At 44.1% G+C, this 16,608-nt stretch overlaps 1 protein-coding gene across 1 annotated transcript in view; it reads left to right on the plus strand.

Annotated features, from left to right (window-relative positions):
* Positions 1–4,546: 4,546 nt before the first annotated feature.
* Positions 4,547–16,608, plus strand: part of LOC310990405 (nuclear factor 1 X-type-like) — a gene marked incomplete at its 3' end in the record, with an annotated part of 142,426 nt that continues 130,364 nt past the window's right edge. The window contains exon 1 of the mRNA XM_083977750.1: positions 4,547–4,670. Coding sequence (XP_083833876.1) covers positions 4,665–4,670 — 6 coding nt within the window. The remainder of the gene's footprint in view (positions 4,671–16,608) is intronic.

The following is a 16,608-nucleotide window of genomic DNA, read 5'->3' on the forward strand; positions in this document are numbered from 1 at the left end:
TATTGTTAGCATGTGAGTATTTTCGACTTTTGTCAGTTCTATGTAGGCCTACTACTGAAAATGGTGTGTTTTTTTTGTCTGTTTAATCCGTTTAAAGTTCAAACATTGCATTTGTGCATTTGTACCAGGATTCTCACTGATAACAAACTTGTAATCATTGATTAATTGTGGTTATGAGATGAGATAAATGCAGAGAAATAAATATGGTAGGTTGTCGACTGCTTGAGTAGAGAACATTTATGTTTCTAGACTGGTTTAAAGTGGTCAAAGCAGGGCGCTTAAACTGTAATCTGTACAAAAAAATATCCACTTTTTCCTTCAAGAGTGCTCTGTTGTATCAGTGGCAGATAGTTTGTTATACTGAGCTGTTGTAGTGGTCAAAGGTCAGAGGGTTATTCTGTTGAATTAATCACTTTTGGGAGGTGCTGTCAGCGACTTTGGTTTCCAGGAGTTAGCTGCCGTGGTTGGGGACATGTTATTCACTCACCATCCCCGGTGACTTGGAAGGAGTTGTGAGCAGGTGGGACGTAGCCAAGGCACCAGAGCAAGACGGGGAGCTGAGACTCTTTTAACACCTTCTTTGAACATTTAGGGACCAGTGGGCATGGGAATAAACCTTTGAAAGAAAGGATCTTTGTTTTAACCTCCTGAGCTCCACCTCCTCCTTCCTCTTTTAGCAGCCTCCACCCTCCCTCAACTTTTATATTTAATTTCTAGAGTTAGAACAAATGGGGTTGCTCTGGAGTGCAGCACTTACAGAGACAGATGTCATCGCTTTTGTGTCGTGGGAGCGTGCAGAGCTCTCCATCGTCATTAAAGATTTAGGGTTCCCATGGCAGGGGTAGCACTAGGCTGGAGGTGGGGGTGGGCATGACAGAGGCTTAATTTGGCTTAGGAGCGATCTGGTGCCAAGCCCGGGGCTTTAGGGATCACATCAACGTCAGTCACAGGCAAACAGGCTTGTTAGCAGTTAGACGATAAGGGGATGGTGGCAAGATGACAGGTCTATTTCTGAGTGAGTTTGTGAGTAGGAGGGATGGCTGCTGTATGTTGAGGGAAGTTATATAGAACACACTCACCTGAATTGTGACTCTGCTCCTCCTTGCAACGGCATTGCAGTTAACAGTTGCATATAACAATGTTCTTGTGTTGGATGTGAGGAGTTGCAGCTGGGTGAGGTCTAAGTACGTCCAGTTAGATGAGCAACAAAGGCTCAGCCCTGTACACTTTGACCTCCTGCGCTGGTCAGATGCACAAGCAAGGCCACATCTGTTCTTGGCAAAAGACTCAAAGATCAACCGCAGATCGCTCAGATGACGCAGTCAGGGTTGTGGTGAAGGTCACAGCCGAGCCGTGCCAACAGTTCAGGTGATTACCATCGAAGAATAGAGCCTCATAGTTTGACTCACAAGTGTGGTCAGCGTAGCCCCAGAGAAACTCACGGACCACCTTCGTAGGGACGGAGGGACTCATGCACACCAGATCTGGTGTTGACAACTGTGGCTTGCTGAGGTTTAATACCAACACTGGTGCCTGCTCCTGCTCCTTTTGGTTCTGTGGTGCCAGGACCTGGAAAAAGTTACCTATGCACATTAAAATAATAGGCAACCGATACAATTTTAACTTTACCCTCCTGCCAAAATGTGCTCTGCTTATTGTTAGTGCGCTTGGATGTTTATGCTTCAGTGTGCAGCAAAAGTGTGTGTGCGGAGTTAAACACCGAAAGGCAGTTTTTACATTCATCTGCTGGTGGAGGAAAGTTTCACAAAGTTTCACAAAGTTTCACAAAGTGTCACTGTGTGACGGTGCAACTCTTTGGAAGCCAGGTGTGGTCAGATGCAGAGTTTGAGTTTATACACACAGTCCAGTAAGTGCACTTTGATAGTGTTCAGCAGAAGATAACCAGTACAGTAATATTTATCATTTCTGGATTTTCCAATGAAATAGAGGAAGTGGATGTGGTTTGCCTTTTTTTATTTTAATAACAACAATTTTGTGGGGAAAAGATTGTTTTTACATGTCTTAAAACATCTGGATAGGATCCTTAGGGTTCTTGCCCTTTTTGTAATTTGTATGAATGTTTTTACAATTACATTTCTTATTTTTTCACTTTTCAAAAGCCGTAAAACCTGATTTTACATGACATGGCATTTTAAATCAGAAAACAAGAACAGAAAATGAATCTCTACCTGTTTCAGTAACCAATTCACTGTTCAGCTTTAAAGAAAATATGATTTGCTGGTTTGGATTTTGGTTGTTTGTTGAATAGAGCAAGACATTTGAATTCACCCCCTTTGAGCAGGAGACTTTTTCTTTGAATGATTAGTTTTTGTAGTTGCACATGTTTTAATAATCATACCCTAAATGAAAGGCGCCGTAAATAAAATCATCACCAGTGGCCGTGTCCATGTGGGCCACCCTATAAAATTTTAACGGTCTCCACCATCATATAAACACATGCGAAATTCATGTTTATATGTGCAGGAGCTTTGGTCTCGTGTCAGTGACCTTTGCCTAGTTGCACCCATTTAATCCTGTTATCACAGCCCGCGATTTTATAAGTGGTGCCCCCACCATGCAGCTGTGGTGTGGATACTTCATTAGGATGCCATGTGGAAAATACTTTAACCTTTTCTGAACCTAATGAACTGCACAAAAAGTCCTGGGCTTATTACTTAGTTGTCATGTTAACATATATCAAGGGATTTTCTTTGCAGTAATAGAATATGCTCTCTGTCGCACACACGCGCGCGCACACACACACACACACACACACACACACACACACACACACACACACACACACACACACACACACACACACACACACACACACACACACACACACACACACAAGAGAGCCAAGGTTTGGTTTTGTATTTGCTGTGAAGCAATTTGCCAAGCCAGTGTTACTATTTGTTGACACAAAGAAGAAATCATAATAAATTGACTCTAAATGAACCACTCTTTTGTTGGCCTTAAACAATGACAGGGTTTTACTCAGAATCTGGCACCAAGAATGAGATTAGTCAGCATTTCCCCAGAACAAGGGATGAGGACAAAATCCAAATAAAAGAGAGCTGAACCCCAAAATATCTCCATTTCCTGGTAATGGCAGCAAACTGTGGCTAAAGTCAGAGAAAAAAAAGAGGCTCCTTGGTAAGACGAGTCCCTGCAGTACGGGTGATAAATTACTGCTCTCTGCAGGAACATCACACAGAAATTAATAATCCTAAGGTAACTAATGTTGTCCTTGGCAACGTCGATGTAAATTGCCCATAGACAACTTAAGCTTCCTCTTCAAACATAAAATCTGCACGTCTGCGTTGCATTAGCCTACTGATTTCTCAATTTGTGGTTAGAAAAAAAAGGAAAAAAAGACCATCGTGCTCACAACAAAGCAATAAGGAGTGTGCAGATTTTTTTTTCTTTTTACTGGAGCTTAAGTCATGGCTGTGATCACTCTTACAGCTCTCCGCAGGCTGCTTTTTAAACACCCCAACCGCCCCCCCACTAATGTTAAACTTGGACTTAACCCAATTCAGAACTGCCAGCGTAAGCGGTTTTATGGAGGGGGGGCTGGTGGAGGAGGAGGAGGAGGGGGAGGGGGAGTATGGGTGGTGTTGGGGGCTGATGTCTGCGAGGGAGAACAGAGGGCAGAGGAGGATAGTGAGCTTTCAGTGGGGAGCAGCAGAGTATTTTATGGTAATAGATATACCACATGGAGATCCAGTTAGTGATGTGTTTTGAGTGCAACTGGGTGGAGAGAGAGACAGAGGTGGGTGGTGTGTGTGTGTGTGTGTGTGTGTGTGTGTGTGTGTGTGTGTGTGTGTGTGTGTGTGTGTGTGTGTGTGTGTGTGTGTGTGTGTGTGTGTGTGTGTGTGTTGGGGGGGGTCTCAGTGCCCTGCTGCACTCTCCACTGAGTCTGTGGAAAAATGCAGGGGTGGCTGTGGCTTCCTGAAAGATTCATCCACCTGGGCAGAGGGGTGATGGAGACGAGGAGAGTGGAACGGCGTAACCACCAGAGAGCTTTTATTTCTGCTCGCTTTGCAGCGAAAAAGTGCAGTAAAAAACGGTGAGCCGGGACGCCCCGGACTCCCACTGCACTTCCTGCCACATAATGGCCGTAACATTTTACCTAAATTATCGTGCATCACAAATCTTTATATCTCACGCTCATGTAAACACCTGAAGAGAAGCACAGTCCTATAAACATAGACACACGCTGGGTTTACATAAGGATTTGGCATTTGTTCCGGGCCTGTAATGGCAATGGATTCCCGCGGTAGTAAACAACTGTGCCACTCTCTGCCCCTGATACATTAAGATTTTTTCCTACAAATGATCAAACAGCCTTGGGAATTGAACAGATTGCGGTTTATAAAAACTGTGTATGTGCCCAATTTGACAGATTTGTAAACAACCGTGATAACATCCCCGAAATGTTTAGTTATGATGGAGCTCATAGTTTCTCCTTTCTCTTTGGGAGTCCTCAGGCCTACACAGCCCAGCCCAGGGTCCTAATGAGATGATGAATGGGAGCATACGGAATGATGGAGCCGCTCGATCCACCAGTGACTGCTAATTTAAGGGGAGATTCATCAAACGCAGGCCCGGACTCGCAAGCACCTTCATAAAACAGAGCCGGGGTCCAGTGAAGATGAATGGAGGTAATTATCAGCTCTACCTGCTCAGAGCCGTCCTCCTCTTCTCCGAGGCTTCCTGGGGTTCCAGGGCTCCTTGTCCATCTGCATGAAGAGCTGATGCTTAAATCAGATTCCTCTTTTTACTGACGCATGTGAGCTGAGTCTGAAGAGAGAGATCGTTTCACGTTAAACTAACAGAGACGTGCTGCTGCTCTCCACTCACACAAAAAGGCCTGAATGCCTCATTCTGCACATCACTCTGGCACCAGACGACCCAATCACTGCTCCCTCTCCACTGATACAGTGGGACTGTCTGTGTTGCAGCTATCTCTTGGTCAACAGAGATCTTACTGTTTGCACTCCCAGTTGGCATTATTGTAAAATGTCAATGGTTTCTATGAAGTCTCCTGCCAGAGGCACTGAGTGTGCCTCCTTGTTGCCAAACCACCAGAGTGGTGGTGATAGGGCAGTTAGGTGTAATATGACGGAAACTTGTACAGTGCTGGAGTTTCATTTATTTTCCAGAGCCACCATCAGAGGTTTCCACCTCAGTTGGCTCCTCCAGATTCACCCAAAGCCGGCAGGTCTAACGATAAAATGAGCTGTTCACTAAAAAGGCCTCCGCTGAACTGTCCAATCACAGTTTAGTAACTCGGTGCAGCAGAGCTGGGTTTATTTCTCAACATGCTGAAGTGACGCACACAGGGCTTTAGAAAGAACAATACTCAGCATGAAACTTTGGAAGACGGTGCCATGTCTGATTCTGTCTAAAATGAAAAACACAAGCACTGACGTAGCTACGTTTGTCTGCTTTAATGTAGACAGCTAACATTAGCATGTAGCATGTGTTATTATTATACAGTGAAGTATCACCGTTAGAGAACAGTGTAACCTCCAAGACGAGGAGTGTCACTTGTGGAGTCATAGTGTGTCTGTTATAACCAGCTCATCCACTGTGTGATGTCATGAGCCTCTGTGTTAAAGCAGAAGTAAGCGGAATGTTTGTGTCTTAAATAGTTCTATCTTCTGACAGCAATCACTTCTATAGAGTGTTTGGTCTGAAACACGGGTCTGTCAGTCACTCTGCTCTGCTGTAAGCTGAGGAGAAAACTTTCCTTGTATCCTACAACCTTTATCCAATGAGGAGAGAGAACGGCATAAAGGGGCGGTCCTCTCTGTGTGTGCAGCCAAGGGATGCACGTGAATGTGGTGACGTAGGGACGAGGGCGGGGACTGCTAACTCCATCTGCTGACAGGAAGTTAGCCAAAACCACCGGATCGCTTACTTCTGCTTTAATGCTAACGTAAGCAGCTGTTTTGCGCTTTACCTACTTAAAGCAGAAGTGAGTGATATATTTGTGTTAATATAAGTCTTAAATAGTTATATCTTCCGACAGCAATCACTTACATAGAGTGTTTGGACTGAAACACGGGTCTGTCAGTCCCTCTGCTCTGCTCTGAGCCGAGGAGAAAACATTTATCGTATCCTACAGTTTTTATCCAATGAGGAGAGAGAACGGCATGCAGGGCTGTGTGTGCAGCCAAGGAACGCCGTGAATGTGGTGACGTAGCGACGAGGACTGTTATGGTGCGTTCAAGGAAACTCGTATTTTTCCGACCGTGAAGTCGTACCAGTTCAATCTGGTACGACTTCACCGGTCGGAAGTTACGAGTGGCCGTTATAGTGACTTTCACCGGTAAAACAGGTCGGAAAAACATGAGTGGGTTGCCTGAAACGCTACAAAGTCGTAAGTTGTGACTTGAAGCTGTAATTTACGATTTCAAAATCCTGCCTGGAACGCAGCATTAGCGAAAACGACCGGACCACTCTCTTCTGCTTTAAGCTGAAGAATTAAACACTCCATTACTTTCAGCTAAGTTACCCAAGTCACTTTTTGAGGCACTTTTGAACCTTTTCCCTTAACAATAGTTTTCACTCTTACAGTATTCATTTTTGTTTTGTCTATTCAAGTTGAATCCTTCTGTTAATCTTTTTTTTAAGAGGGGAATGAACGTTAAAAAACATAATAAAACAATGATGGTCAAAAGAATTTACAATACAGATTACAAAATTGTAATAAATAACACACAAGACAACACATATGACAAACATAACCATTCAATGAAATGCCACTTATGACGTTTTGCATAATCCAAAAGCTTTAGGTAGCTAAAGAAGAAGTTTCCTTGACTTTCCCCCCTACCACCATAATAAAGCAGTGATATGAACTAGCCAAACACTTCATGTACTTTAATGTACTCTCAGTCTGACTGCGCTCTAAAAGGCTACATCAACAGAGAAAAATTGGAGAGTGAAAACCGAGCAGGTTAACTACAGGAGGACAAGTACAAGTACAGACAATCAAAAGAATACAACTGTTTTCCCTGCTTTCACTTACCATAATTACAAACAACATTGTTAGAAAAAATGCTCACAGTGGATCCTGAATGAAGCTCCATCCATCCAGGCCATCACCTGATTGAACCTGGACACATGTTGTGTTGTAGCTGGACGGTCAAGTGCAGGGTGCTGAGTCATGGCTTGTGCACAATCACATGCGGACATAAATTCACATATATAGGTCCAGACACTTTGACTCATTTTGTAGATTTTTGTGGATAGGGGGGGGGGGGGGGGGGGGCTGCAGAGAGGGGGAATTTAGGAGGAAGGGAGGGAGGGGAGGTGTGTGTGGGGGGGGGGCGGTACATGTGGCACCAGCCTGGCGCAGACATCGTTCCCGTTGCTCCCTTAGCTGCGCCGGCGCCATCTGTCATCTGCGTGAACATCTGCAAACCCAAGGTGCCCTTGTCACCCAATGTTAGAGCAGTATGTTTGGCTTTTCCATTAAGGAAACCTGGAGTGATTCACCAGAACAAAACCTATTAGACTGGATGGTGTAGTGGTGAATCAGCTGGGTTGCAGAGGCACATTAAATAGTCGGATTCCTCCTCAGGCAACGCGGGCCCGCCTGTCTAGCATGTCTGGCTAGCATGACATCTCATCTACTAACTGACTGACAATTTGGCCTGAGTCTGCCGTTTCTTTATGAGCCCCGGCTCCTCCAGATTTCTTCCTCTGTCTCTCTGGTTTTACCGCAAAACAGATGGCTTCACCCCATCCTCATTTTTAATCTATCTCCTCTCTGTGCACTGGAGGTTATGACCAAAATTGAAATCATGTTCGCATTAGACCCCGGGCGGCTTGAGTGGCTGCACCATGTTGTGGTCCTTTTTTTTTTTTTTTTTTGGCGCAAATATTTGCAGTTGCATTTCTGGCCTCATCATCTTGATTGAAAAGGAACACAAAACAGATTTGAGAGTGTACGGTTAGGACTGAGTAACATACACCATGAACGCCGCTCTCGCCTTTGATTCTGGTGCAGATATTTTCAGACACAGGGAGCCGGTGGCAGATGGATTGCAGTGCTAAGACTGGACAGTGTGTTATTCACTGCTGCAGCTCTCTAGAGAGCGTTGCAGTCTATTGCATATGGTGCTGAGCTGGATTACAGCAACAAGATCACAACAATATGCTCATTGTCCACCATGCAGGGATATAATCTCAAGGATTACTCTCCGATGAAACTGACCGCAGCCTCCCTGGATGATGGCTACGCGGTGATAGGGGAGATTTCACGCAAGCCTTGGCTGCGAGCATCCCTGTTTTTGTTTTTGTTTAGATTCTTTTTTTTTTTGATATTTCAGGCTCTCAAGTGTCATTTCAATTGTCTTCCATCTTTGTCACCCTGCTTCGCGCAAAGCTGGATGCGGCTGTGGGCAAAGCCTCGCTTCCCCCCACAGCTGCCTCTCCAAAAAAGAAACGGGCAGAAAACACGCGAACAAGCGAGCTCGCCGCCATCTGCTGCAGTGAATGAGCGAGGATGCTGCTGTCAAGTTAGTTGTGAATTCGAAACAGCAGCTGAGAGGACACACTGTGCCCTGACCACACAGAGTGGCACCGCTGCTGCCCGGCTGCCTGGCACAACAGGCTCCATCTGACACACTGATGAATTCACACACACACGATGAAAGATTTCGGGCCAAGAGCACAGACATGATTTGAATGTAGTGTGAAGCTGGAAACCTATTTTTTAATTAGCATCTTAACTCACAAGGTTGCAGAGGAAAAAGAAGTTCAGCGATGATGTCACCAACATATAGATTTATAACAGTGGACTGTTTGACTATATAAGGCCTGTGAACTTGTGTTTACGTCTCCCTTTTACTTCTTTTCTTTTTCTTTTTGTGAATGGAAAAAGTGACCTGCGCTCTTTTGTGAGCAGGCTATAAGTTTTTGGAAAGCCTTAAAAAACATTCTTTTCAACAAAGTGTACTTAAATAACAGAAGAAAAGAGGAATAGGTATCAAGCAGGCATAGACACTAAGCATACAAAGCAGAACCCAAACAAACACCCTGGGAGCCCAACATTCAGCAGCGGCCAAGAAGGGTCTGGCGGAGCGGACTGCCTTTGAAAAGAGCACCTGCATGTTATAAGAGTCTCAAAAACAAAACGTCCGGCCTCAACGACTCTTTACAACACTGACACTCACTGGGTTTTTTCTTGTGAGCAAGTTTGCATCCGTGGACAGAATCCCTCACACAGGCTACTTGATGTTCGCCTATTTGCAATTTGTCACCTGGCTTGTTTACTTTTCTTTCCACTCATTTAGAACTCACCTTTGTCTGAGCGGGCTCATTAGCAGCGGCCTCGTTCCAGGAAGAAAACCACCAGGTTAAAGCCTCCCATTTCTGAACCGAGCCACACGGCTCAGGCGCCGCACTTTAAATGAGGCTTGGCCTCTTTTCTCATGGGGAAGCTGTGGAGAGAGGAGCCAACAATGTGTTTTCACTTTTATGTATTTTCATAAGTCATCTAGTTGGCCATTAGGCCGATATTTTGCACAAGAAACGGCATCTTTTCCAAAAATGCAACATGCTCAAGCTAAAATTAAAATCTCTCTCCCTCCTTTTTCTTCCACTTTTTCAGCTTTCACTGCTCAGTTGCCTGCAGCAATAAGACTTTAACCAACATGCTCACCACACATTTTTATGCAGGAGCAGGTTTGTAACGTGGACGATCGTTTAAATCCCATAAGTTTCACATCTGGCAACTGTGTTGGTCTCAGTGTCCTGAAAGACAGACTGAAGGTACAGTGAAAGGACTGTATGTAGTGTGTAGGTGGTGCTGGAGTGTGTGTGTATGTGTGTGTGCGCAAAGGGACTATAGACACCTGGCCCTGTGTGTGTGATATTTAAAAGACCCAGAACAAATAGTGAGCCTGTGATCCAGCTCCAGCTTTTTGCAGCTCCATGTGTCCACGTTGTGTTGTGAAGACTCGTGAAACTCATTTCACAGCGTGAGTTATTTGTCCAGGTCCAGAGCAGATTACAAAATGTGTATCTTTATCTTCAACAATAAATTACAACCAAAGAATGTAAACAGTTTGACATTTATTTCACTTATAATCAGTTCCCCAATTTTACAAAGCAAGAGGAAAAATATAAGAGAAGCAAAGTAACAGTGTAATGAAGAAGCTGTTCTGTTTCTGAGCCTCAGAGTTAGATGAGTGTAATCGAGCCATTTAAATGGTTTGAAGAATCATGTCAAGCCAATTTTGTGTAAACGCTGAGAATCTATTGATTTCTATTCACAGAATCATTTTATTCCTTTAACTTGCTTTGAAGCCCAGGTTATTGCTCGTCAATAGAAAACTACATCAAAAATATTTAATGAATATATAAAGCAGACTTTGGCACGTCAGAATAAATACTGTAGTGCAATAAAATCATCTTAAACAAAGAAAACAAAACTGTAGCTTTAGAGCAGTGAAGCTGGGGAATAATCTGTGCTCATTTGTTCACAGTTTGAATCACAGCACTGCATAAATATAAATATTATATTATTATTATTATCTAGGCACAGCTATTTTGCTGTCAAATATTGAATTTGATTCATTAATTTTAATGTATACAAATTGATGCACTGTACAGCTGCATTGTGTAGAGAAAAACAGAAAGAAAAATATGCTATAATAAAAAAGAACCTGGATGAGCAGACACTCAGTATTTTAGGGCTCAGATAAGCGTGATCAGGACATGGACTGAGGCCTCTGGTTTTCTCTTCAGGCAGAAGGAGTGTAGGCTGCACTGGAGTGAGGAGAGCTTTTTGAATTTTATATTATCATATGTGATTTGGACTCTGTCTTCTCTCCAATATCCCGGGACTAGTGAGTTTTGCCAAACCTGCGAATTTGTTCCAAGCAAACACAGTTGACTGTCGCTTTTAAATCTCACAAGGGAAGAAAGAAATGAAATAAAAGAGGATTATAAGTAAAAAGACTCTCACCTTATCTCCTTAGAAACTACAGAAAATATCCCCCACCCCCTAACCCACACTGTCCCTTGACTCTATTCATTTCCTTCTATTATCACAAGTAAGAAATAAAAATGTGAAATAGATAAATGAATTAATACGTTCATATGGACATCACACACTCCCTGCGTGTGTGTAGATATTCTTGCACATTTAGTGCCCAATACTTTCCAAAGATGTCATACCTGAAGCAGATAAATTTCCCTTTGATTTGATTTCTCTGCACTTTTAATTTCTTCCAGGTATGTAAAGGGTGTGTGCCAGCGCATGATGGGGAGGGTGTCAGACTGATCTGATTGGTGGAAAATGAGAGAAAGAGAGACAGAGAGAGGGAGAGAGATGGATGAATCAGGAGTGTAGAGAGAGGAGGGGATCAGCTGAGAGCAGACAGAGAGGGAGGTAAAACTGAAAACAGATGGCAGAGCTGGCACCTGTCTTAAACTCAAATCTGTTTGGAGCCGTTTTCCACATGTCTTAAAAAAAAGGGGGGGGGAAAGGCCAATTCTGCATATTATGCCAAAAAAAGACACTCTCAGGTTTTAACCCTTTGTGACCATGCCCTCCCTTTAGCTTTTCAGTCATAATAGGATGCCCCCCTCTGAACAGGAGGAGATACAAAAACCCTCTCAAATCCTTCCACTCTGTCTCACCCGGGCCTTGTAAGCAAACAGAGGGGGCATTCAGAGCAGGAGAGAGTCTCATTTAAAGCATTAATCTGTGGGCCACATGCTGCACAACAGCAGAGCACCAAACAAGCACCACAGACCTGACAACACACACACACACACACACACACACACACACACACACTGGGAGCAGCCAGGATTGCCCAGGCTAAGCATGGCATGTATTTGGCAAGTGGGGAAGTCTGTTCCAGGTGGCTGCATATATAAGTTGCAATCGGCCGCTCTCCTTCAAAGAAGCATACTGGAGCTTTAACATGTTAGAGCCCATTTACTGCTAATCACGACACTCTGCCAAAAGAGTTCTGCAGAGAAAACTATCATTAAGAAGATATTTTTGAATGTTTTTTTGTCTTTCAGCCATTGTTTTCTGTTCGTTTCTGTGCGGTACGAAAATAAAGTTGCAGAGACTTAGTGGAGATAAATAATCCATCAGGGTGAATGCTGTCTCTGCCAAGTTCACATGATGCAGAGGAGGGAACTGTTTAGAAAACTCTCATGTGATGATGAAGTAACTTTCTCCCTGTTTGTTTCGCTTTTTCTGCGAGTTGAAGATATTCAAAACCACATCAACTTCATTGCAACTTCAAATAACTTTGTTTGTAGTGTTTATCCATTTGGAACTTCGTTTGTGTAAAAGCATCAGTGCGTACATGAATCAGTGAAAACCACTGGTGGCCTAGTACACAGAGAAAAACAAATTTATAAGAGCAGATAAAAACAGCATGTGGTGTGTGTTTTTGTAGTTGCTGAGAGAACTATTAGATTTACTATTATTTTAACTGTCATATATGATCCGTCTTCCAGTTTCTCCAGCTCGCCTCAGTGTCATAGATCATTTTATCACAAACTAACATTTGCTTAATCTCATTGCTCAATGTTAAACAATAGATATTGATAATAATACTGTATAATTTTGCACATTTCCATTCTGTGCTGCCCTCCAATAAAAAATCCTCTTTTTACATAATTACATCATTAATCATAATCTAATAGCATAATGTGTTATTCTAAACAGACATTTCTGCATAATGACTACTCTTACGGTTGCTTGTGTTTTACACATATTTACAAATATGTGTCAAAACTAACTCCTCCGCGTGTTAAAGGAGAATTCCGGTCATTTTTGACCCCTAAATCGTTGTTCTGATGGTCACCCGGTGTTGGGGGGAGCAACAACCAACAACCACAACAAACACTCAAAAAACAATCAAATATCTATGGTACATGACTGGAATACTTATGACACACCACTGAACTCATATAGTGTACAGTATAAACAGTATAATATATATAACTTTGTGTTTTTGCATGTAGTCACTCACCTCAGACAGCCGAACTCTGAAACATCCCAGAAAGACATTACTATCCAATCACAGAGTGCCTGCTCTCCCCGCTACAGAAACTAACACTTTTTCCTTGTTGTGATGATTTCTTTACTACTAGTTACTAGTTAGTTTACTACTAGAAATCATCACAACAAGGAAAAAGTGTTAGTTTCTGTGGCGAGGAGAGCAGGCGCTCTGTGATGGGATAGTAATGTCTTTCTGGGATGTTTCAGAGTTCGGCTGTCTGAGGTGAGTGGCTACATGCAAAAACACAAAGTTTATACTGTTTATACTGTACACTATATGAGTTCAGTGGTGTGTCATAAGGATTCCAGTCATGTACCATAGATATTTGATTGTTTTTTGAGTGTTTGTTGTGGTTGAAAGAATTGCCCCATAGGTTAGCGTTGTGGCTATCGCTAGCGCCGTCTAGCCATGGTGTAACTCTGGTTTGCCTGCATCAATTTTAGAGGCGTTTTTTGCTCCCTCCAACACCGGGTGACCATCAGGACAACGATTTAGGGGTCAAAAATGACCAGAATTCTCCTTTAAAGGTGATTAGATCAGACATCCTTCTACTTGTAAAGCCAGTAGTTTGTCACTGTTGTAAACATTATTTAGGCCTATGTTTTAAGTGGAAGGAAGTAGTGCTCCGAATTCTGATGTAGCAGGTGCAGCACGACGAACCACAACCAGAGGACGTGTTTATGTCAAACACTGTAATGAAGCAAACAGGGAGTTATTATGTGGGTCAGTGGTGGTGTGTACAACAGACCACACCACTGTAACAGCCAACACATATCAAAGCTGATCCTAAAAGACAGCAATCTGTGGGGGATGAAGGAGTTTGAGGAGGACACAGAGGAGCATGTGTTGCTATGAAGGTGTGGTGTCGAGCAATGGTGACAAATAGTTAAAAATAAGTGTTAACAAATCAGTTTATAATTTATATCTTAAGGTTGATCAGCATGTAACTCAGCATGGGCGCCATTTTAATTCATGCAGTTAATCAATTTAATTATTGCCAAACCTGCATTTTAAAGAGTGTGCACTTTTTTATTTTATTTTAACAATTTCTCCAAAACAGAAAGGAGCAGCTTTAGCAGCAGTGTGTGTAGTCCTCCACAGCCACCAGCAGAGTGCGCCAGAGGACCCGGGTCTGTCCTCGGGCTGTCTCGTCTTTATTCCACACTTAATCTGCAGCTCACAACTCTGCGCGCATTCAGCTCCTCACTCCAACACAAAGGACGCACTGAGCCAGAGAGCGTACACCTGTCAAAGGTTGTTGTCACCCACGCCTTTCAACTCCCACCAAAAGTTTTATATACTGAAAATAGCTCCTTTCCTTCCCTCCTCTCACTTCTTCTCTTTTTTTTTTCAAGGGAACCACAAATTGTGTCCAGGTTTTCACACATAGTAACTTAGTGTTTTGGGCAATTTGGAACTGAAACAATTACAAACAAACCTGTATTATACCCTTTCTCCGCCAGTGGATCTGACTAGAAAAGACAAGAAAATAAAACGTTTCTGTTTTCCCCCTCAGGTTATTTTAGATTGTGGGCTCATTTTCTAATTATGGTGGCCGTTCTTTAAGCATGCACTGCATGTTTCTCACTCATTTTCTAGCATTAATGAAAATCTGCACGCACCGCTGCACAGGAAAAAAAAACCAGAAGATTATAGCAGATTTTCAAACCTTTGGCAACACGTTGCTTTTGTGATTTAATAGACCTAATGATATATAATAAATTGTCATCAGAGTAACAATTATGGGATCTTTCACTTTCTCTGCACCGTGCTGGTTCTTTGGAAAACCGTGTGTACGCGCACGTGTGTGTAGATAAAGTTGAGAAGTGAGACCATGAGGAAAGTTGTGTGTTGATGTTGATAGATTTCAGCCTCTTGCTAGTGCTGGTGGTGCCCAGAGGCTGTTGCCATGCAACTCAATGTGGCGCGCGCGCGCACACACGCACGCACGCACGCACACACACACACACACACACACACACACACACACACACACACACACACACACACACACACACACACACACAAGCACCAACAATGGTCTGCTTTATGAGGTGCCCACTGATGCCATGGTAACCTCCTCGTTCTGGGCAAGACGGGCAGAGCGGTGTGCCAAAAAAATGCCATGGCTCCTTTTTTTCCCTTTCTCAAACCACGTTGCCCAGAAACCTTTTGAAACTTAATAAGTGAAACCAGTGGGCAGACAAATTACGACGGGAGTGTGGAGCGCGGGGGAGAGGGTAAACTTTGGAGTTTTTAGTGTATCCTGTCTCTCAAGCATAAATTTAGTCTTGAGTGGAAAAATGATGGTGGATGATGAGAAATTCACAGTGAGTTCTGACTCTGGAAGAACTTCATTAGAGGGGAGAACTTTGCACACACGCGCGCGCGCCTACATGCACGCGCCTCGGTCTGCTCTACTCTGCTCTGCTGGGGAGCGCGCACGGGGGTGTAGTGCGAGGCGTGCAGCACGTAAAGGTGAGCGGGGTGCTGCAGAGTGGTGCACTTCACCACAAATGATCCGTGTGAGCTCTTGACCCGTGGTGTGAGCGCGCGGGAGAGGGAATGTGGTGCGGTTACATAAGGCCACTAGCCAGGCCCTTTCTGCAAAGGTAGAGGACAAAGGCTGCGGAGAGAGAGAGAGTTGCTCTGTTGGCAGAGATAGTTCAGGTGAAATGGCTCTGATGGAAAACTCAAGAGCTGCCGCGCTGCAAGTTAGCGCCACAGTGTGTGTGTGTGTGTGTGTGTGTGTGTGTGTGTGTGTGTGTGTGTGTGTGTGTGTGTGTGTGTGTGTGTGTGTGTGTGTGCGCGGGGTACGCGAGGGACTGTGAGTAGGGTTGCTCTATCCATTTCAATATTACCGGGGGTCATATAGGCAGTGCGCCCAGTCCCTGTGCTTTTAGGCCCCGCTGAGGCCTGGCGAGATTAAAAACAGGATTGAATCATGACTGGAAGCAAGCGATGGATGGAGGGGGAGGAGGAGGAGGAGAGATGGGGTCACACAATATAGCCCCGTCTAGTGCTTAAAATAGGGATCCAAGCCAAGCGTGGCCCGTCGAGCAGGTTATCACAGCATAACTGGCCCTGTAATTGCCACTCGTCCCACACCTCCTCCCCCTCCACGGTCACCCACTAACGCATGTAAAACACAGAGAGACGGAGCCGCAGCACTCACGGCAGGATCACCACTTGGGAATACACGCGATGTTAATGGCACTCTCTCCTTCACAAGCTGTCAATGCCCGTTAATGAACCCATACATAAACATACAGGTCTGTGTCGTCACACGAGGGGCGGGGGGAGGAGGAGGGGGGGGGGGGGGGGGGGGGAGGGTCAGGTGAAGGTAGAGACAGTGAGGACTGCATGGGGACAGAAAGGGCGCGCACAAGTGAGACAGATGAATGAAGACAGCATCACCACGCGTCAGAGAGCTCCGGCACAGGCGGATTGATCAAATAGATCCAATGCATCAGATAAAATCCGCCGTTCCATTGGATTGAGCTCGGGAACTCAAACAAAAGGGCAAACCCAAATTTACTCTCAGACTTTG

The sequence above is a fragment of the Trachurus trachurus genome (genome assembly GCF_905171665.1).
Source record: "Trachurus trachurus genome assembly, chromosome: 8".
NCBI classification, from domain to species: Eukaryota; Metazoa; Chordata; class Actinopteri; order Carangiformes; family Carangidae; genus Trachurus; species Trachurus trachurus.